The sequence below is a fragment of the Chlorocebus sabaeus genome, chromosome 20 (assembly GCF_047675955.1).
Source record: "Chlorocebus sabaeus isolate Y175 chromosome 20, mChlSab1.0.hap1, whole genome shotgun sequence".
Lineage (NCBI taxonomy): Eukaryota > Metazoa > Chordata > Mammalia > Primates > Cercopithecidae > Chlorocebus > Chlorocebus sabaeus.
Genome location: NC_132923.1, coordinates 124,035,932 through 124,059,636, shown reverse-complemented (window position 1 = coordinate 124,059,636; position 23,705 = coordinate 124,035,932). Strand labels below are relative to the sequence as shown.

General features: G+C 43.0%; 1 protein-coding gene across 1 annotated transcript; it reads left to right on the top strand.

Annotated features, from left to right (window-relative positions):
* Positions 1-2,238: 2,238 nt before the first annotated feature.
* CFAP107 (cilia and flagella associated protein 107) lies at positions 2,239-17,531 on the top strand. The gene is made up of 4 exons (XM_007980494.3): positions 2,239-2,618; positions 11,989-12,102; positions 15,675-15,852; positions 17,129-17,531. The coding sequence occupies exons 1-4, from the start codon at positions 2,508-2,510 to the stop codon at positions 17,308-17,310; spliced, it is 585 nt and encodes a 194-aa protein (XP_007978685.1). The 5' UTR covers positions 2,239-2,507; the 3' UTR covers positions 17,311-17,531.
* Positions 17,532-23,705: the final 6,174 nt, after the last annotated feature.

Here is a 23,705-nt window from a genome sequence, read left to right as displayed (position 1 = left end):
GCCTGATATGTAGCCTTTGCCAGTCCTGTGGTGTAAATATTCCCACTGTGACTGATGTCAAGCTACCAATGTTACTTCATAGAGCATGTTATTGGGACGAGACCACAACTGGCTCTCATGAGCAGGTACAACCTGGCTCCGGCACCACTAACACAGTCCACTACAGGCGCCCGCCACCACACCCGGCTAATTTTTTGTATTTTTAGTAGAGACGGGGTTTCACCGTGTTAGCCAGGATGGTCTCGATCTCCTGATCTCATGATCCACCCGCCTCGGCCTCCCAAAGTGCTGGGATTACAGATGTGAGCCACGGCAGCCGACCCGGTATAATTCAGTTTTTAAAACCTTTTATTGTCACATAAAACACAAACATCAAAAAGTACATTAAAAATAAATGTACACAGATAAATGAATTATGGAATAGCAAACCCCACAAAAAACACTGAGTTGGTCAGGAAGTAAAATATTGCCAGCACGCCCAAAGTGCTCCACATGCCCCTCCCACTCACAACCCATTCCTCGTCTAAAGGAAACCACTCTCTTGACTTTTATAGACATCACTCCCTTGCTTTTCTTTATATGCTTAATGCTAAAGTATGCTCCTAAACAATAATGTTCAGTTTTGCCTATTTGTGGACTGCACAGGGAGATGGTCTCCAGCATGGATCAGAAGTATTGTCTCTTCCAAGAGAGGAAGGACAGGTTGGGTTTCATGCTTCACAAGGTCTGTATTTATACATATTCAGCAGGTTTGGGGGAAGCTATTTACACTTATGAGTGGAACTGAGCACATACACAATGGAAAAACATGTATGTAACATACATCTTTCCTAAACAATAATGTTTAGCTCTGTGTGTTTGTGAACCACATATAAATGGAATGCTATTGTATGTATTTACTCAAGTCTGGTTTCTTTTCCCCAGCATTGTTAACGTTTTTAAGATTCACCCATGTTGCATGTAGCCATGGCTGCTATGACTGTTTTGTACATGATTGTCATCCAGAAGACCACCAGGATGGCTGAATAGCAGGATAACTTTATTGGTGATACCAGTTTGCAAACTGCGGTCAGTGCTTTAATATTAAATGAGGTGGAATTTGGCTCTTTATGTCAAAAGGTGAATGTAGGACACAAAGAGAGTTTGTGCACAGCCTCTATAAGCTGGCTGAAACTGGCTTTAGGTCTGCAATAACTTATGAGAAAAGAATGTTTGTAAGGCCAGTCCTCTATCCAGTGAACCTGGGAAGCGGAGCTTGCAGTAAGCCGAGATCGTGCCAGCCCTGTCCCAACTGTGGTCTCTGCTAAATAAAGGTTTATTCTAATCTGCAGAACATCTTTCATGGTCTTTTCCTGCCACAGGCTTAGTTTCAAGATGGAACACGTAGTTTCCTGGACTTCCTCTATTTTTGTTTAAAGGCTGTTGGAAACTTTCTCTGAATTGCCTACTAAAATCCAGCCTCTTCATTTTTAGCAAGTGATACTGTAGCACACAGAGTTTTGTTTAGTTAACTTAACCACATGTTATAGACATCATCCTAAGTCAACCATTAAAACCCTTGCAGAGGATTTCATCATACAGATGAACTACAATTTATTGAACTAGCCCTCTGTTGATGGATATCTTGGTGCTTTTTAATTTTTTTTTTGCCTAATGAATGAGCAAGACAAAGGCCCTTATCTCATTGGACTGAGCTCTGTGGGGATGGTGCCCAGGTCTAATTGCTAATGCATTGCAGCTGTAGCTAAGCACCTGCCATAGAATGTGAAATAATTGTGGAATGAATGAATGAAGACTGAGTGAATGAACCATATTATACCAGTGCGAGCACAAAGACAGAATTCTTTGTGCAAGCCCCTGCACAGTAGCAGACAGGAAATGGAGCCCAGTGGTTTAGGTGTGAACTAGAGGGGATTTAAATCTCTTCATGGGATTTAAATCTCATCACAACTGCATGACGTTAGGCAGTTACTTAATCTCTTTGCTTCAGTGTCCTCATCTGTAAAATGGGTATAATAATGGCATCTGCCTCAGAGGGCGGCTGTGAGGATTAAACAGGTGAATAAATGTACATAAATGTCTTTGCTTGGAGCAAGCACATCAACATTCATTAAATAGTTGCAGACTTTAACTCATCCCAATTGTAAAAGTGTAGCAAGGATGATACTAGTATTGTGGTGACAACACAGAAACCAGGTTCTTCTGGCCAGTGCTTTTGTGGGGGTGGTTGGTTTGATTTGTATCTGTGAGGTCAATTTTGCTTCTGCAGAATCAGCTGTTCTCTTACAGAGAGTATTTATACCCAGAGTCTGTCACCATGGAGACAGTCAACAGTAGAGGGGCCATTTTATTCTCTGAGATTAGCAGGGAGTAGTCTACTACTCATTCAGGAGGCCGGTTGGGAAGACAAAATAGGCACCCCAAACTCAGCAACTTTATAGCACCTTCCTCTCCCCCTGAAGCCTTAAACTGTGTCAAGTCAAAGAAACCTGGGGCAAATCCTTATCATGTTTTTGACTGCAGTAAATCCACAGCCACTCTCTACTCCAGGCTGGCAGATTGAGACCAAGTACTCAACGAAAGTGCTCACTGGAAATTGGGTGGAAGAGAGGAGAAAGGTAAGGAAACGAGAGAGGCTGGACAGAGGGCTCAGAGGGAGGACTGATGGGGAGAGGCAGGAGTGAATTTCATCTCTGTTTTCAAATGGAGGGCAGCAGATGATTGCATCTTGAAAATATTAAGATTGCATCTTAAATATTCAGCAGGTTTGGGGGGAAGCTATTTATACTTATGAGTGGAACTGAGCACATACACAATGGAAAAACATGTATGTAACATACATCTTTGTTCTCTTTGTGCTCTACAAAGGATAGTTACATTCAAGCAATCATCAGTATTCATGCATTTTGCATGGTTTCTATGACTGGTTAATACATGATGGTCAGCAAAAAGACCATCGACACTCTGTTACAGATATAATAGGGACATCGAAAATATGGTAACAGGGTGTCAATATAGTTGTGCCTCTCAGCACTCTTCTCAGTGAAGTGTTTCTAGGCATCTGGATATTTTCTATCCTTAATTCCTTTATACTTGATTTGAAGAACACTTGCTCTCCTTATTCTGGCCCTTCCCAGAATCTGGTACCTCCTGAGGCCAGCTTGCCACTCTCTGCATTGATGTCTGGGGATTTGCTACTGCTCTCTGGCACCTTTCCACAATCCTGCCCTACTAATGCATTTCAATTTTTACTTTTTTTCTTTTTTTTTGAGACACAGTCTCGCTCTGTTGCTCGGGCTAGAGTGCAGTGGCGTGATCTCGGTTCACTGCAACCTCCGCCTCCCGGGCTCAAGCGATTCTCCTGCCTCAGCCTCCCAAGTAACTGGTACTACAAATGCATGCCACCATGCCCAGCTAATTTTTGGTATTTTTAGTAGAGATGGGGTTTCACCGTGTTGGCCAAGCTGGTCTTGAACTCCTGACCTCAAGTGATCTGCCCACTTTGGCCTCCCAAAGTGCTGGGATTACAGGCATGAACCACCGTGCCCGGCCTCAATTTTTACTTTCAAACAGAACAATTTGGCTCTTGGTTTTCCTTTGTGTTTTAAAGGTCTTTGGAAAATACTTTGCCTGAGTTGGCAAAGTTTCAAGTTGGCATACTTGAAATAGAATATCTTCATTTGTGTTTGGCAAGACTGAGCCACTTAAAGTTTTTCAGAGACATCTAGACTTCCCCATGTCTTCTTGGGAAATGGGCAAGGGAAAGAAAGTGAAATAGAAATGTCAGCTTTGGTATGGGGAAAAGAAGGGAAGGTTAAAGGCTGTTTTCATGGAGAACATTAGTAATTACCACCTCTCTGGCCAGATACAACCTTCAGTCACCATCAGCTACAAATGTACTTGACCTTGTTTGGTGAGCAGGTGTGTGCAAGAGAAGTTCCAAAAGCAGGAAGGACTGGTTGAATACCTTTAGGTGCCCATGGGTGATGCAGTACTCAGGGATATTATGGCCTGGTCTCACACCTAGAGAAGATTGCATAAAAGTAGTGGAGTTGGAGTGACGTCAACAAGGTAGTGGACGTCCAGGTTCTCATTCCCTATAGAAACATTAAAGAAAAAAACATAAAAACGTTATAGGAGCACTGGAAAACAGTCAAAGATATATAGCCCAGTCAAATGGCCAATCAAGAAAAAGACACATTCAAAATGAATAGGAAATTTCATGATGTTTTTACTTGTCCCTTCCCACTACCTCCCCAGCACAGCACAGCATAGTCTGCATTTTAGGGTAAGTGGCAGCTTGGCTCTAAGTTCCCTCCTTCAAATCCAGAGTGAGTGGAGCAACATTTGAACCTGTCTGGGGCTGCCTGAGGGATTGCTCTCTATTTCTTCTAACTTGGAGCTCAGATGGGAAAAGGTGGCATAGTTCAGATCTCAGGCTGGGAAAAGCCATGGAAAGCAATGACAGGCACAGCTAGTGAAAGCTGCCAGGGGATTACAGATCTATAAATATCTAGGGCAAGAGATTGTGGATAGAGGAATACAATAGAACATCTGAAGTCGAAGAGGAAGCAGGGGTGAGACTTTTTTTTGAAATTAAAACATTTAAAAGCAGCTGTGTATGTAGGGAAATTAAGAAAACACACACACACACACACACACACACACACACACACACACACACAGGTCCAGGCAAGATGTACACCAGAAAAGACTTGAGAATATTTTAAGCCTTCATGTTGGGCTGACCCCAAGACTCAACATTACTTGCTAGTTAGAAAGGGTCTCCCCTGCACAGAGCCAGTCTACAAAGACTGGAAGAGTTGGCTGCTTTTCAAATGCCCAGTTTTCAATGAAAAATCACCAGACATACAAAGATACAGGAAAAAAAAGGCCCATCCAAAGGAAGAAAATAAATTGAGAGAAACTCTCCCTGAATAAACACAAGCATCAAGGTACTAGTCAAATACTTTAAAACAACCATCTTAAATATGGACAAATAGGTAAAGGACACAAAGAAGTAAATCAGGAAAACAATACATGAACAAAATGAGAATATCAAAAAGGAGATTGAAATTATAAAAAGGAGTCAAACCAGTTTTAGAGCTGAAAAATGCAATAACTGAATTGAAAAATTAAATGGAGTAATTCAACAGCAGATTTGAATAGGCAGGAGAAACGATCAGCAAATTTAAAGGCAGTGACAGAGCCTAAGGGACTTATGGGACATTATCAAGCAGATTAATATATGCATTAAGAGAATTGCATAAGGAGAAGAGAGAGAGAAAGGGGCCAAGAGAGTATTTGAAAAAATAATGACTAAAATCTTCCCAAATTTGAGTAAATACATAGATCTACAAATCCAAGAAGTTCAATGAACTCCAAGTAGGAAAATCTAAAGAGTCCCTCATTGAAACACTTTATAATTAAAATATTGAAACCCAAAACAAAGACAGAATCTTGAGAGCACCAGGAGGAAAGTAACTCATCAAGAACAATGGCTTCTCAGTGAGATTATTAGGAGATTGGCCAGATGAGGTGGCTCACGTCTGAATCTCAGCACTTTGGGAGGATAAGGCAGGTAGACTGCTTGAGCCCAGGAGTTCAAGACCAGCTGGGCAACATGGTAAAACCCTATCTCTACAAAATATATACAAATTAGTTGGGCATGGTGGTATATGCCTGTAGTCCCAGCTACTCAGGAGACTGAGGTGGGAGGATCACTTGAGCCTGGGAGGTGGAGTTTGCAGTGAGCCAAAATCATGCCACTGCACTCTAACCTGGGTGGCAGAGTGAGAGTGAGGCCCTGTCTCAAAAAACAAACAAACAAACAAACAAAAAAACAAAAAAACCCAGATTATTAGGGAATTTTCTCAGCAGAACCCTTGGAGCCTGGAAGGCAGTGGGATAATATATTTAAAGTGCTGATAAAAAAAAAATACTGTTATCTGATAATTTTGTATCCCACAAAACTGTCTTTTAAAAATGAGGGAGAAGTTAAAACATTCCCAGATAAACAAAAACTGAGGGTGTTTATTGACAGTAGACCTACCTTGCCAGGAAAGCTAAAGAGAATCCTTCAAGTTGAAACAAAAGAACATTAGACAGTAACTTGAAGTCATACAAAAATATAAAGTTGTCCAGTAAAGGTAAATATGCAGAAAAGCATAAAAGCTAGGGTTATTATAATTTTGGGGTGTAATTCCAGTCTTTATTTTTGACAGAATTTAGAAGATAAAGGCATAAAATTATAAATCTATGTAAATGAGTATGCATTATATAAAGATGTAATTTGTGACTTTAATAACATAAAGCAGAGGGAGGCAAAGCTATAAAAGAGTAGAGTTTTGGTATGCAATTTCAGTTGGTCACAATTTAAAATACGTTGTTACAGCTGTAGGATATTGTGTATAATCCCCACGGTACCCACAGAGAAAATGCCTATAGAATATTCACAGAAGAAAATAATAAAGGAATCAAAATGTGGCCCTCAAAAATTAAACACAAAAGAAGACAATAAGAGAGCAAATAAGGGACAAAAATCTACAAGACATACAGAAAACAAACACTAAAATGGCAAAAGTAAGTCCTTCCCTATCAATAATCACTTTTAAATGTAAATGGATTAAACTTCTAAATAAAAGGCATACATTAGCAGAGAGATTTATAAAACAGGATCCAACTACATGCTGCCTACAAGAGACTGACTATAGATTGAAGCACACATGTAAGTTGATCGTGAAAGGAAGCAAAAAGATATTTTTTTTTGCCAGAAGGGAGCAGGTATGGCTAGTATCAGACAAAGTAGGCTTTAGGTTAAAAACTATTATGAGACAAAGAGGGACATTATATATTGATGAAAGGGCCAATTCACCAAGGAGAAGGTACAATAATTACACACATGTATACACCAAATATTAGAGCTCTGAAATATATGAAGCAAAAATGGACAGAATTGAAGGGAGAAATAGATGGCTCCACACTAATAGTAAGGTACTTCAATATCCCACTTTTAATACTGGATTAAAAAAACAGAAGATCAATAAGAAAATTGAGGACTTGAACAACCCTATAGACCAATTGGACCTGACAGACACTCCACCCAACAAAGGCAGAATAGGTGGTTTGTTTTTTTTTTTTTCTCAAGTACATATGGAATATTCTCCAGGATAGGCCACATGTTAGACTACAAAACAAGTTTTAATAAATTATAAAGATTAAAATCATAAAAAGTATCTTTTCTGATCACAAATGAAATGAACTTAAAAATCAGTAGCAGAAGAAATACGGAAAAATCCACAAATATGTGGAAATTAAACAACACACTGTTTTAAAAAAACAATCAGTAAAGAAAAAAATCACAGAAAAATTAGAAAATAATAATGAAAATACAACATACCAAAACTTATGGGATACAGTGAAAGTACTGTTAAGAGGGAAATTAACAGCTGTAAACACATTACAAAAGAATAAATATCTCAAATTAACCTAACTTTACACTTTAAGAAAACAGAAAAACAAAGAACAAACTAAATGCAAAGCTAGCAGAAGGAAGGAAATTAAAGATTTAGAGAAGAGGTAAGTAAAATAGAAAATAGAAAAACAACAGAAAAATATCAATAAAACCAAGTTGGGACCAGGTGCAGTCGCTCATGCCTGTAATCCCAGCACTTTGGGAGGCTGAGGTGGGTGGATCATCTGAGGTCAGGAGTTCGAGACCAGCCTGGCCAACATGGTGAAACTCCATCTCTACCAAAAATACAGAAATTAGCTGGGTGCTGTGGTGCATGCCTGTAATTCCAGCTACTAGGGAGACTGAGGCAGGAGAATTGCTTGAACCTGGGAGGCGGAGGTTTCAGTGAGCTGAAATTATACCACTGCACTCCAGCCTGGGTGACAGACCGAGACTCCATCTCTAAACAAACAAGCAAGCAAACAAACAGAAAACCAACTTGGTTTTTTGAAAAGCTCAATAAAATTTACAAATGTTTATCTATATTGACTAAGGGAAGAAAAGAGGAGATGCAAGTAACTAAAATTAGAAATGAAAGTGTGAAATAATTACCAACCTTTTTCTGACATAGAAAGATAATAAGAGAGTAGTGTGAACAATTTATGCTAACAATTGGATAACTTACATAATTCTCCATGAAATGGAGAAATTCCAAGAAATACACAGTCTATCAAGACTGAATTATAAAGAAATAGAAAATCTGAATAGATCTATAACTAGTGAAGAGATTGAATTAGTAAACAAAAATCTCCCAACAAAGGAAAGCCTAAGACCAAATGACTTCAGTGGTGAATTCTAACAAATATTTTAAAAAGAATTAACATCAGTCCTTCTCAAATGCTTCCAAAATATTGAAGAGGAGGAAATAAATTCTAACTAATTTTATGAGGCCAGCATGACCCTGATACTAAAGACGAAGACATGACAAGAAAAGAAAACTACAAAGCAGTATTCTTTATGAATATTGATGCAAAAATCCTCAAGTAAATAGTAGAAACCCCAATTCAATATTATATTAAAAGGGTTATATACACCATGACCAAGTGAGATTCATTCCTGGAATGCAAGAATGGTTCAGGGATGGGCACAGTGGCTCATGCCTATAGTCCCAACACTTTGGGAAGCCGAGGCAGGCAGATCAGTTGAGGTCATGAGTTTGAGACCAGCCAGGCCAACATGATGAAACCTTGTCTCTACAAAAAATACAAAAATTATCTGGGTATGGTGGCACGTGCCTGTAGTCCCAGCTTGAAAATGACTTGAACCTGGGAGGTGGAGGTCTCAGTGAGCCAAGATCTCACCACTGCACTTCAGCCTGGCCAATTGTGTCTTAAAAAAAAAAAAAAAAAAAAAAAAAGGTTTAATATACAAAAATTAATCAATATGCTAGAATGAAGGAAAAAAAACTACCTGATCATCATAATGTAGAAAAAGCATTGGGCAAAATTAAACTTCTTTTTATTAAAAAAAAAAAGCATTCGACAAACTACACATAGAAGGAAACTGCCTCAACATGATAACAAAAACCCACAGCTAACATAATACTCGATGGTGAAAGATTGAAAGCTTTTCCTTTAAGATTAGGAATAAGACAAAGATGCCAGCTTTTGCCACTTTTATTCAACATTGTACTGGAAGTTCTAGCCAGAAAAATTAGGAAAGTAAAAGAACAGCTTCCAAATTGGAAAGGAAAAAGTAAAATTATCTCTCCTTTTGCAGATGGCATGATTTTATATATAGGAAACCCCTAATGATTTTATATATTGGAAACACACACATGCACCCACACACAAACTGTTAGAACTAATAAACGAGTTAAGCAAAGTACGCAAAAGTTGATTGTGTTTGTAAACACTAACAGTGAACTCTGAAAAGGAAATTAAGAAAACAATTCTATTTACAGTAACATAAAAAAATACAATACTTAAGAGTAGGCTTAACCAAGGAGATGAAAGGCTTATATACGTTGAACACTACAAAACACTGCTGAAAAAAATAAAGAGGACATAAATAAATGGAATGACACCCTGTGTTCATGGATGGAAGACTTCATATTGTTAAGATATCAATACTACACAAAGCTATCTACAGATTCAATGCAATCGCTATCGAAACTTCAGTAAAGTTTTTGCAGACATAAAATCCATCCTAAAATTCATATAAAATCTCAAGAGACTCCAAATAGCCAAAATAGTCTTGAAAAAAAGAACAAAATTGGAAGACTCACATTTCTTGGTTTCAAAACTTACTAAAAGCCACAGTAATGAAGACAGTGTGATACCGGCATACAGACAGATACATAGACCTATAGAACAAAAGAGAAAGCCTACAAACAAACATTTGTATATATGATCAGACGACTCTTGATGAGGATGCTAAAACTGTTCAGTGGGGGAAAGGACAATTTCTTCAACAAATGGTGTTCGGTAAAGTGGATATCTGTAAAAATATAAAGTTAGGTCCTTCCCTAATTCCATATACAAAACTGAACTCAAAGTGGATCAAAGACTTGGATAAGACCTAAAACTACAAAACTCTTAGAAGAAAACACAGGGGACTGGGTGTGATGACTCATGCCTGTAATCCCAGCACTTTGAGAGGCTGAGGCGGGAGGACTGCTTGAGGCAAGGAGTTCAAGACCAGCCTGGGCAACATAGCAAGAGCCCATCTCTCTCTTTTTTAAATTAAATAAAAAAGAAGAAAACATAGGGGAAAAGTCTCATGACACTGGCTTTAGCAAGAATTTCTTGATATGACACCAAAAGCACAAGCAACACAAGAAAAAAATAATAAATTGGACGTCATCAAAACGAAAGACTTTGTGCCTCAAAGGACACTATCAACAGAGTAAATGATAACCAGTGGAGTGGGAGAGAATATTTGCAAATCACATATCTGATAAGGGGCTAATATCCGGACTATGTAAAGGACTTCTATAACGCAACAATAACCAAAGACAAGCAACCTGATTAAAAAATGACAAAGGAGCTGAATAGATATTTCTCCAAAGAAGATGTACAAATGGCCAATAAACACATAAACATAGTCAACCTCACTGATTATGAGGGAAGTCCAAATCAAAACTACAATGAGATACCACTTCACCCTTTAATACGGCTAGTATCAAAAAACAGAAAATAACAAGTGTTGGTGAGGATATGAAGAAATGGGAACCCTTGGACCCTAAATGATACTGCCACTATGGAAAACAATATGGCAGTTCCCCCAAAAAATTAGACATAGAATTACCATATGATCCGGCAATTACGCTTCTGGTTGTATGCCCAAAAGAATCGAACGCAGGGACTCAACAAGATATTTGTACATTCACATTAATAGTAACTGTTCACAGTAGCCATAAGGTGGATGCAACCCAAGTGCCCACGGATGGATGAAAGGATAAACAAAATGTGTAAGTATACCATGGAATATAATCAGACCTTAAAAAGGAAGAAGATTCTGACACGTGCTATCAAATGGATGAATTTTGAAGACATTATACTAAGTGAGCTAAGACACAAAAGGACAAACATTGTATGATTCTACTTACATAGGGTGCCTGTAACAGGCAAGGTCATGCAGAGAAAGTAGAATGATGGTTGCCAGGGGCTGCAGGGAGAGGAGAATGGAGAGTTGGTGCTTAACGGTCACGGAGTTTCAGTTTTGCAAGGTAAGTAGAGTTCTAGAGATGGATGGTGGTGAAAGCTGCACAACAGCGTGAATGTCACTGAACTGTAGAGTTGAAAATGGCTAAAATGGTAAATGAATTTTATGTCGAATATATTTTACCATGCTAAATGTTAAGAAAACTAATTAGAGAACAAAATGTAATTTAAAAAGTGAGAGAGTTGGAAAGAGTGAGGAACAAAGAAGAGAAAGAAAGGGAGGACTGGGCACAGTGGCTCATACCTGTAATCCTAGCACTTTGGGAGGCCGAGGCGGGCAGATCACAAGGTTGAGAGATCGAGACTGTCCTGGCCAACATGGCAAAACCCTGTCTCTGCTGAAAATACAAAAATTAGCTGGGCACAGAGATGCATGTCTGTAATCCCAGCTACTCTAAGGCTGAGAGAGGAGAATCGCTTGAACCCGGGAGACGGAGGTTGCAGTGAGCCGAGATTGCGCCAGTGCACTCCAGCCTGGTGACAGAGCGAGACTCCGTGTCCAAAAAAAAAAAAAAAAAAAAAAAAGGAGGAGGCAAAAAGGAGATAAGAGCAGGGAGAGAGATGAGAAAGGACACCGGTGCGGACGATGAGAAGGTGGCCAGGGGAGCCAATGAAAGTTCTTCCCAGGGGTGATGCATGGCAGGCTCCCTGTCCCCGAGCAAGCTCTTTTCCTGTGTTGGGCAGGATGTCCTGGGGTTTGTATTTACCTTTTCCCGACCCATCTTCTGATGGCCCAGGAGGTAAGGGGACCCAGCAGAAGTTTGAGAAGTGGCATCTCAGAGGCTTTCCTGAATATTTGGTCTTTTCCAGTTCACCAGAGACACTGACAAGACACCCCAATCCATTTATGGAAAAGAATACATCCCTTTCCCAGACCACAGACCGGACCAGATCTCCAGGTGGTACGGGAAAAGGAAAGTTGAGGTAAGAGGGAGTGGCGGCTGGGACACTCAGGCCTGGACCCCACCCATAGCTCCGGGTACACCAGCCAGGTTCTTATAGGTTTATTATCCTCTTGGGGAAAACAGGAGTAGTTTCATTAATACCCTCCCAGCCCAGGGGCTGCAGATAGCACTAACCCATAATTACCTGTGTGGGCTGATGATCTGTTTAATCTCAAACTGCTAGCATTCCCTCCAACCTATATGCCAGCACCTGGCTCACACTCTTCCAACAGAATATGGGCAAAGAATGTGAGAAACAGCAACAAAAAGGTAAATGATGCATATAGTCGGGAATCACATAAGGCACCACAAAAGCAGCTAGCAGTGATATATTTGGACAAACAGTGTTGTGTATTATCCGTGTTCCAGCTTCCTGTTCTTTTGTATGAAAAGTCAAGCACCATTCACACGTTGTATTGACTGGGCACTTGTCTGTGGGAATCATGGTGTTCCAGGGGTTGGAAGCAGAAAGCAGGGCATTGCAACCTCAGAACATGCCCCCCACACCCAAGGAGGGGCATTTGAGACTATTATTACCTTTAGCAATCCCCCTGGTGAGTATCTAGGAGACAGTTATTAACTTGGTGTGCCAGAGGCTCAGAGATCCTGGCGCTTCCAGGAACAGCAGGGAAAGCGGTCTCCTACAGTAACCCCTGTGGGCAGCTCCTGCCGGCACAGCCTGGGGAGAGCGAGCTTGTAGGTGCTCACCCACTGGGTGCGCAGCTGTGGTCTGTCCCCACCACACTCTGGGAGTTCCCTTGAGTTGTTTCTTTTGCCAGCCTGCTACTCTCATAAGTGATTTCTGTCTCCCCGCTCCCACCCTACCTGACCCTACTACACCTGCTTCAACTCAGGGTGGCAGCAGAGAGGCACGGAATAAGGTCGTGGACATCTTTTGGAATTGGGGCATTTTAGTGTTTGGAGGGACCCAAGAGATTATTGAACTCAGCGGCCGGAGGTGTCAAGTGTCTTTTTCAAAGCTGTGTGGCTTAATGGTAAGGGATGAAGCAAATTGCTGCTCTGCAACTCAGGCAAAGAATGTCCTCAGATTCCATTCGTCGTCTGCCAGAGTCGCCTATTTGCATACTGCATTTAGGGATCCACGTTAGGATGAGCAGCAACAGATTTTCAGCTCTGTGCTGGCAACCCCAGACCACTCCCTCATCCTCAGACCACGCTGACATCCCCAAGCAAGCTGATGCTCTGGGGCTGCTGAGCTTCACCGGTAGTGGGCACCAAAGACACAAGTGAATTTTAACACAAACAAGTCACAGTTCGAAGGGGGCTCTCAGTCTCCAACCATCCGTGTGTGTGAGATACTGACCCTAGTTCTCAGTACATTATAGAGCATTTAGATAGCTTTTCTGAAAGACCTTTGGACCCATTACAAGCTCTGACCAAGAGTTTAACAAACAATCTGGTTAAAAGCCCCCCACCCCACCCACACCCCGCACTGTCCTCTCCAAAAGAACAGACAATTGAATATTCATTTCTTCTTTTCTTTTCCTTTCCTTTCTTCTCTTCTCCCCTTCCCTCCCCTCCTCTCCCCTCCCCTCCTCTCCTCCCTCTCCTCTCCTCTCCTCTCCTCTCCTCTCCTCTCCTCTCCTCTCCTTTTCTTTTCTTTATTTTGAGACAGAGTCTCGCTCTGTCACCCAGGCTAGAGTGCAGTGGTGCGATCTTGGCTCACTGCAACCTCGGCCTCCTGGGTTGGAACAATTCTCCTGCCTCAGCCTCCCGAGTAGCTGGGATTACAGGTGTGTGCCATCACACCCAGCTAATTTTTTTTTTTTGTATTTTTAGTAGAGACAGGGTTTTGCTATGTTGGTCAGGCTGGTCCTGAACTCCTGGTCTCAAGTGATCTGTCCACTTTGGCCTCCCAAAGTGCTGGGATTACAGGCATGAGCCACTGTGCCCAGTCCTGAATATTTATTTCTAATGTTTCTGTTCAAATTGCCTGCTTGTGGGATGGGGCTCTGAACATAACCCTGCTACCACACGGCTGCTTCAACTCTGTCAGCTCTTCTGTTTCCTTCATGATGCTCTCCTTCTCCTAGGACAGCTTCCTTCTCCATCTCCCACTCTCCACTCCTACTTGCTCTTCCTTCTTAGTAAAAAACGATTCCAAAGCTCATATCCCCAACCGCCTCCTTTATCTGATTCTCACACACCAAGCCAATGTTTCCTCTGCCTTAAATCACCCCAGGGCTAAGTAGTGGACAGTAGAGACCACCTCTAGGGCCCAGAGCCCACAAACTATTCACACATCCAGTCCTAAACTTGTCCACCCTAAACTTGCCTCACCCGATGGTTCCCATGGAAACCACAGTAAAGGCTCTGGGCCCTGCTCCCCGCTCGTTCCTTCCACCTCCCCACCAATGACCAACACTGGTGCTTCCTTATGTGGCCCTGCAGGGCATGGCGTACTCTTCCTCTTGAGAACTGTAAGTAACAAGCTCTTCTTTCAAAGGTAGTTGTCTCTGTGTCTGTCACTTTCCCAAATAAGGAAAAATCCCAGGCTCCCAATAAAGACAGCAGGACCACACCCCAAATCAAGAGAAACTGCGAGAAAATTCCTCCTGACGTCTCTCCCTCCCAAGCCACGAGGCTGCTTCTGCACTTCCCTCTGTTGATGGGAAACCCTCCAAGTCACTTCGGCGCTGGAAATACACTATGGGGTACCTGGCGATGTGGATCTTGGGAATCCTGCTTAATGTCTGTGCCCACCCCCCTTGTCTTCCTCTGGCATTGTGATCTGACTTATTTATGGGACCACCACTTGAAATATTGGGTGCAGCTGGCATTTCCAGACCATAGCAGACACAGGCCTCCCTGTCTGCTCCAGACAAGAGGACAAGCATGGAAATCAACATTATCCCCCCTTGTAAATCAGTGCAGTTCCCCAGGATTCCCTTCTGGGCCCAAGAGGATTTTCTTAGGAAAAGCACTGAATCAGGCAGACATCCCAGAGTAAGGAGAACATGGCTTTCTTCTCCCTGTAAATTACTCCTCACCAAAGAAATCACTCCCCTAGTTTCCAACTGAGCGAGCAGTAAATCGTGTGCAGGAGAAGATAATTTATAGGGTGTTCTCTGATTCTTCCCACAGTAACAGACTGAAATATAAGGCACACACGTCAGGCTGGCTTTCGCCATCTTTTCCTTGCCCTTAGGAACAGGCTTAGATGCGTGAGACTTGAGACAAATCAGGCTGCAATTTGAGATCACAAGTGAGGTGGTACTGACTCTTCCCATTCAGTAGAATGTCCTGGCTTTAATTTTAATGTGCCAACGTAGCTCATTCTAGGAATGAATTGACTTGGCATGGGACTGGCCATACAGAGAACTGACTGCAGCTAGCTGGGATGTGTTTGAAAGTGGGATGCCTCAGAGTGGGATAAACAAGTGTGTTTCTGAAGACCTTTTGCCAGCCCATGGATGTCCACTGTCTCCATTAGCACCAAAGACCCCTACATGTGGCAGCTCCTGTCTCCACCATGGCCAGGCGGATGCCTTGCTCCTATCAGTAATGAGCCCACTGTGTCTGTCCTTCCAGGGGCTCCCCTACAAACACCTGATCACCCACCACCAGGAACCCCCACATCGCTACCTGATCAGCACCTATGACGACCATTACAACCGGCATGGTTACAACCCGGGGCTGCCTCCGCTCCGCACCTGGAATGGACAGAAGTTGCTGTGGCTGCCAGAGAAGTCTGACTTCCCCCTTCTTGGTATTTTTATAATTCAGGGTTTTCCTCTGAATTGGTCTGTAAAGGTGCACAGACCAATGCAGCTATACCTGCCTTATGCAGAAGGAGCCACACAGGTGACCCTGGCTCCAGGAGAGCAGTGGATGACACAGTCGGGGCTGAGTCCTATTGTCCCCTCAGGGCTGCCTCCTGTCCTCTCCCCTTGATACAGGATAATCTTGGCTGTGTAATGAAGCCATCACCTGTGCCCCATGATGGCATGCTTAGAGCACAGGTGGCAGGGAGCGTATCCACGCATCCTTCCTCCCAGTCCTATTTACTACACGAATAGTGACAATATTTCCCAGGTAGTGCTCCTTGCTGCAATGGTAACAAACACTGAGGAATTTCTGGCCTCGGGGAGTTGACATTCCAGTGGGGAAACAGGTAAGACACCACTAAAAAGTAAGAACACTTAAGATCACATAGATAATTTTAGACAGGAATGTGTGCTATGGAAAGAAAACAGGTAATGGATAGAAAGTGAGGTGGTGAATTTGTGAGCCTCCTTTGGTTCACACATTCCTCCTTGGAAAAGTGAGGGATGGTCTTTGTTGAGGAGATAGTTGAGTTGGGAAGAAGGGAGCCATACAGGGATTGATGGGGAGGGCATTCCAGAGGAAGGAACAGTAAGTGAAAAAGGTCTAAGGCAGGAATGGAGGAGGGCCATGTAGGGGCTCATAGGGCACAGTGAAGGGAATGAGATTTGTCCTACCCACAATCCCAAGACCTGGAATGCATTTTTGCAGGACAGTGCCTTGATCTGATTTATATTTCAAGCCACGTCCACCCTAATGAGGACACAAAGCAGTGCCATCTCTTTGTGGTCCTACCTTTTGATGCAAAGGGACATAGGTCAGAGGATGAGCTGCTGGTCACTCTGCATTACTTTTGCATGGGAGTCTTCTCAACATCACTCTCCATGCACACAGCTTCCTTCCCGACAGGGGTGGGACAATTACTCAGGACCAGCGAGGCCATGCACAACCTCACCATGGGGGCTGACTTCTCCAGGGCCCCCGTGGCAGAGCCTGGTCTCCCCTGAGCACTTGGGATGCAGGTGCACCTTGAGACCGCCAGGGGCTGACTGAACCAATGCTCTCTGCAAGGCTTCGTCCCTCTGGGGCTCTGCCGGCCTTGGTGTCTGACAGAGCAGCCTGGGAAAATCTCCAGCGCCCCTGCTGCCCAGTCTCGTGGCCATTTAGAGCAAGACTCCTTCTCTAAGCCCCATTCAACAGGACCCTGGTTTCTCTTGCAGCTCCCCCTACAAACTATGGACTCTATGAACAACTTAAGCAGAGATGGCTCGCACCCAAGGCTGGCCTGAAGCAGAGCACTTACACTTCATCCTACCCCAGACCACCGTCGTGCGCTATGTCCTGCAGGGAATATGCGATTCCGGTCCCTCCCCATCGCCTGCATCCTGTTCCACACTTCTGAGAGCTGCCACCCCAGTAGCAGCTCAGATAGAACCAACTGGAGACCCACAGCATCCCTGGACTTGCCAGACAACAAGCGGCTGCAGATAAACTCAGAGTAAGATATCTGGCCTGTCAAGGATGCCCTCAGAATAATCATCTGCATTTGGCGGTACCTGTCCCCTCCTCAAATCCCACAGGTTCCTTTCTTTTCCATCCCACAATTAAAGCTCTTTGACATGATTGCTGGGCTATGTACGTGCACAAGACAGATTCAGACTGTCAGAGAAAACAGGAAGGGCCCTCAAGTTCCACCCTGCTGTTTCACAGGAAGGGAAGCTGAGGTCTGGAGAGGTAATGAGACTTGCTGAAGAGTCTAGTCCCATGGAGGAAACAAATCTGATGATGAAACCCATCATGAAAACTCCACAGAATGACCGAATGTGGTTCCCAGGAGGGCAGTGCTGCAGAGCTGGCGATGGGGAAGGACCCCAGCTTGTCTGTCATTGCCAAGGCAGCGGAAGGTGTGCTCTGGCCCCGTGGTACTCAGAAGGGGAAGACACATGGCATTTCCTCTGTCTCTGAGCTCGCAAATCTTTTTTTTTGTTTGTTTGTTTGTTTGCTTTTTTTTTGAGATGGAGTCTCGCTCTGTTGCCCAGGCTGGAGTGCTGTGGCATGATCTCGGCTCACTGCAACCTTCGCCTCCCGGGTTCAAGTGATTCTTCTGCCTCAGCCTCCTGAGTAGCTGGGATTACAGGTGCGCACTACTGCGCCCGGCTAATTTTTGTATTTTTAGTAGAGACGAGGTTTCACCATATTGGTCATGCTGGTCGCGAACTCCTGACCTCGTGATCCCCCTGCCTTGGCCTCCCAAAGTGCTGGGATTACAGGCCTGAGCCACTGTACCTGGCTGAGCTCTCAAATCTTTATGAGCCTGGGCAGAAGGCAGAGCCTCTGGTAAGTGATTTGGGAGAGAGAGTGGATCTCCTAGCAGAAGAACTCAGGCATGGTCCTCGCCTAGGACAGGGGTCCACAAGTGTGCATGCTCAGTGCTTGCACAAAACTTCCTCTTTGAAGAAATGCCAGCAGACACCTTTGGCCCTCTGCATGCTTGGCTCATGGGCACAGGTGTGTTTTGTCAGTGATTTTGTACTGCAGACCAATAATATGACTCCCAGTTTGGGAACCTGAGTCTTTGCCATTGATTTCACAGGACACCTGCTGGCCTCAGGCCACCTACCTTAGGGTCACTTTGGCACCTACTAAGTTCCTTCCTTAGTCATCCAAGTGTCCATGTAAGGACGCTGTCTTCCATCCTGACTGAAAGTCAGAGCCTGGCACAGGTTAGGTGCTCTATAAACGTTTGTTGGATGAGTGAATGACAGGAGTTGAACGAATGAGTTGAATGAATGAATGACAGGAGGAGGAGCCAGGGGGTACAGAAAGGCTGCCTCAGGAGACAGCTGTGGGGTACAGTGGAGCTGGCTGTCCTCACACCTCCAACATCCAGCCACTCTATTGAGCGTCCATTGAGCCATATCTGGGCCTGGCCCTGACCCCACAGAACCTCAGTCCAGCAGTCAGGGAGGAGCATGAGGTAAATGGCTATAGGACAGAGAGCTGCGGCAGCTGGAGGCCCTGGGGGACAGTGAGGGATTGCGGGGAGTGAGGGAGACCCAGGATATGCTAAGCAGGGGTGTCCAATCTTTTGGATTCCCCCCGTTACATTGGAAGAATTGTCTTGGGACACACATAAAAAAAACGAACACTGGCCGGACGCAGTGGCTCATGCCTGTAATTCCAGCACTTTGGGAGGCCAATATGGGTGGATCACCTGAGGTCAAGAGTTTGCGACTAGCCTGTCCAACACAGTGAAATACTGCCTCTATTAAAAATACAAAAATGAGCTGGGCACAATGATTCATGCCTGTAATTCCAGCTACTCGGGAGGCTGAGGCCGCAGAATCGCTTGAATCCGGGAGGCGGAGGTTGCAGTGAGCTGAGATGGTGCCACTTCACTCCAGCCTGGGCGCCAGAGTGAGACTCCATCCCAACAACAACAACAACAACAAAAAAAAACTTACACTAACGATAGCTGATGAGCTAAAAATATGTCGCAAAAAATACCATAATGTTTTAAGTAAGTTTACAAATTTATGCTGGGCCACATTCAGCCTGTAGGCGGAGGGTTGGACAAGCTTGTGCGAAGGTAAAGGATGTCAACGGGCAGGGGTTGACAGGTGATGAATGAAGACCTGGCCTGTCTAGGTAGGGCCAAGGAGAATCAGGTAGGTCAAGGCTAGAGAGCTGAGGGAGATTACCCAGCTGATGGGACAGGTGGGGAGGGAAGAGAGGGTGGCTTGGGCCATGGGGGCAGCACGTGTGAAGCCTCTGACTTGGAAGAAGCTAAGCAGGTTCCTTAAAAGTCCAGAAAGACCGTGCGTTGGTCTCCTGTTGCTGCTGGAACAAAATACCACAAACTCAGTGCCCTTAAGCAACACATGTTTATTTGACAGTTTTTTATTATAAATGTGAATAAATGCACATTTATTCAAAATATCGTAAGCTCAGTGCTTTAAAACAACACATATTTATCCTCTTGCAGTTCTCTTACGGGTAAGAGTCTACAGTGGGTCCTCAGGGCTGCGTTCCTTCTAGAGGGTCTGGGGCAAATTGTTTCCTTGTCTTTTCCAGCTTCTAGGGCACATCACTGCTCCCCATCTGGTGCCGTCATCAGCCTGTCGAGAGCCCGCAGTGCAGCCTCTTCCTTCCTCTCTCTCCCCTTACAAGGATCCCTGTGACTACGCTGGGTTCCCTGGATAACCCAATTTAACCTCCATCTCAAGATCCTTAATTTAATCACACCTATAAAATTCCTTCTGAATCTAAACTAACATATTCACAGGTTCCAGGATGAGGATATGGACATTCTAGGAGGGACGAGGAGAGAAAAGTTCTGTGCACTTGACACCTGCTCAGTCACTTACCTCCCCTCCTACCCACAATGTATCTGGTCCTTTCCAGGCAGCTGGGATGGTCAAGGGGCAGGGACGGGGGGAATCTGAAGAGGGCCACAGACTGTGGCTGCCCTCACCTGGTCAGCACTGCCTCACCTTTCACCCACACGCATTAAAAAGTCACTGTGAATGTGAGAGTGACCAGAAACACTTGAGCCGGAGTATTGTGTTCAAGGTCAACAGTGCAACCAGATCAACAAGATGGGGTGCACAACCAACAACCGAGGCTCCAGTTGACCAGGGCGGAGGTTCTCCCCAGCTGTTCCCAAAGGAAGATCAAGCCAGTGGGAGTCTATTTCCTACAGCCCTGCTTCAACCCAACCAGCGGTTCTCAAACGTGAGCCGCATCAGCTTCACCTGGGGGCTTGTTGAAACACAGATGCCAGGCCCAGCCCCTGAGCTTCAGGTGGGGCTGAGAAGCTGGGTTTCTAATGAGTTCCCAGGGGAAGCTGGCGCTGCTGGCCTGGGGACTGAACTTTGGCAACCACGGCACTAGGCTGAGCTAGTCTAATTCTTTTTTGTTTTTTAATTAATTTGTTTTTATTGATACATAATAGTTGTACATACTTTTGAGATACATGTGACCATTTGAGACATTTATATCATCAAATCAAAATAATTTGGATATCTGCCACCTTAAATATTTCTTTTCTTTACGCTGGGAACATTCCAATTATTCTCTTCCAGCTCTTTTGAAATGCACACTTAATGTTAACTATACTATCCCTACTGATCTATCAAACTCCAGTTCTTACTTCTTCTAAGTGTATATTTGCACCCATTAACCAACCTCTATTCACCCACCCCTCGCACCCAACTCTTTCCCGCCTCTGGTAACCACCACTCTATTCTCTATCATCATGATATCCACTTTTTAAGCTCTCACGTATAAGTGAGAACATGCGTTATTTGTCTTTCTGTGCTTGGATTATTTTACATAATGACATTGTTTTACATAATGATTATTTGAACATAATAACCTCCAGTTCCATCCATATGGCTGAAAATGACAACATTTCACTTTTAATGGTTGAATGATATTTCATTGTATAGATATATGTACCACATTTTCTGTATCCATTCATCCATTTGTGGACACTTGAGTTGATTTCATGTTTTGGATATTGTAAATAGTACTGCAGTAAACATCGTCGTGAGGATACCTCTTTGATATACTGATTTTCTTTCTCTTGGATATATGCCCAGTGATGGGATTGCTGGATCATATGGTAGTTTTAGTTTATTGGAGAACCCCCATGCAGTTTCTATAGGGGCTATACTAATTAATTTACATTCCCATAAACAGTGTACAAGAGTTCTCCTTTCTCCATATACTCACAGGCATTGGTTATTTCTTGTCATTTTGATAAAAGCATTCTAACTGGGATAAGATGATATGTCATTGTGGTTTTGATTTGCCTTTCTCTGATGATTAGTGATATTGGGCATTTTTTCATCTATCTGTTGGCCATTTGTGTGCCATCGTTTGAAAACTGTCTATTCAGAACTTTTGCCCGTTTAAAAATGGGATCATTTGATTTTTTCCCATTGACTTGTTTGAGCTCCTTGCATATTCTAGTTATTAGTCTCTTGCCAGATGGGTAGCTTGTAAAAATGTTCTCCCATTCTGTGGGTCATCTCTTCACTTTGATTGTTTCCCTTGCTGTGCAGAAGAAGCCGTTTACCTTGATGTAATCACATTTGTCTATTTTTGCTTTGATTGCCTACACTTTTGAGGCCTTGCACAAAATATCTCTGCCCCAAACCAATGTTCTGGAGCATTTTTTCAAGTTTTTCTCCTGGTTTCATAATTTCAGGTCTTAGTCTTTCACAGAATATCTTTGCCTCATCAATGTTTTGGAGTAATTTTTCAGGTTTTTCTTCTGGCTTCATAATTTCAGGTCTTAGATTTAAGACTAAACCACTTTGCTTTTTTTTTTTTTTTTTTTAGATGGAATCTCACTCTGTCACCAGGCTGGAGTGCAGTGGCGCGATCTTGGCTCACTGCAATCTCCACCTCCCGGGTTCAAGCAGTTCTCCTGCCTCAGCCTCCCGAGTAGCTAGGACTACGAGCACGTGCTGCCATGCCCAGCTAATTTTTGTATTTTTAGTAGAGACGGGGTTTCACTATGTTGGCCAGGATGGTCTCGATCTTCTGACCTCATGATCTGTCCACCTCAGCCTCCCGAAGTGGTGGGATTACAGGTGTGAGCCACCGCACTGGCTCAAGACTTTAAACCACTTTGACTTGATTTTTGTATACAGTGAAAGATAGGGATCGACTTCCATTCTGCACATGGCTATCCAGATTTTCCAGCACCACTGATGGATGAGACTGTCATTTCCCAGGTGTATACGGGCTTACTGCCTTTGTCAAAAATGAGTTGGCTGCAAATGCGTGAATTTATATCTGAATCTGCTATTCTGTTCCATTGGTTTATATGTCTATTTTTATGCCAGTACCGTGCTGATTGGGTTACTATAGGTTTGTATTATATTTGGAAGTCAGGTAGTATGATGCCTCTAGTTTTGTTCTTTTTGGTCAGGATGGCTTCGGCTATTCAGGGTCTGCTGAGGTTCCATATAAAAATTTTAGAATTATTTTTGCTATTTCTATGAAGAATGTCATTAGTATTTTGATAGGAATTGCATTGAATTTGTAAGTTGCTTTGGGTAGCATTTTCATTTTTAATGACATTAATTTTTCCTATCTATGAGCATAAAATATCCTTCCGTTTTTTCTCATATCCTCTTAAATTTCTTTCACCAGTGTTTTATAGTTTTCCTTGTATTAATCTTTCATATCTGTGGTTAAATGAATTCCTAGGTATTTTATATTCTTTTTCACTGTTGATAATGGAAGTGATTTCTTGATTTCTTTAACAATCTTTAAGATTGTTTGCTGTTGGCATATATGAATGCTATTGATTTTTGTACATTGACTTTGTGTCCTACAATTTTACTGAAATACACTTTTTGTTAAAGTCTTTAGGTTTTTATAAATATAAGATCATATCATCTGCATACAAGGTTAATTTGACTTCTTCCTTTCTAACTTGAATGCCCTTTATTTCTTTCTCTTGGCTTATTGCTCTGCCCAGGACTTCCAGTATTATGTTGAAAAACAGTGGTGAAAGTGAACATCCTGGTCTTGTTCTAGATTTCAGAAGAAAGGCTTTCAATTTCTCCTCATTCAGTATGATGTTGGTTGTGGGTCTGTGAAAAACGCCATTCATAATTTTGAATTGTGTTCCTCTATACCCACTTTGTGGAAAGTTTTTATCTTAAAGAATTGTTGGATTTTATTGAATGATTTTTCAGCATCTATTGAAATGATCATATAATTTCAGTTCTTGGTTCTGCTAACATGATAAATCACGTTTATTTATTTTCGTATGTT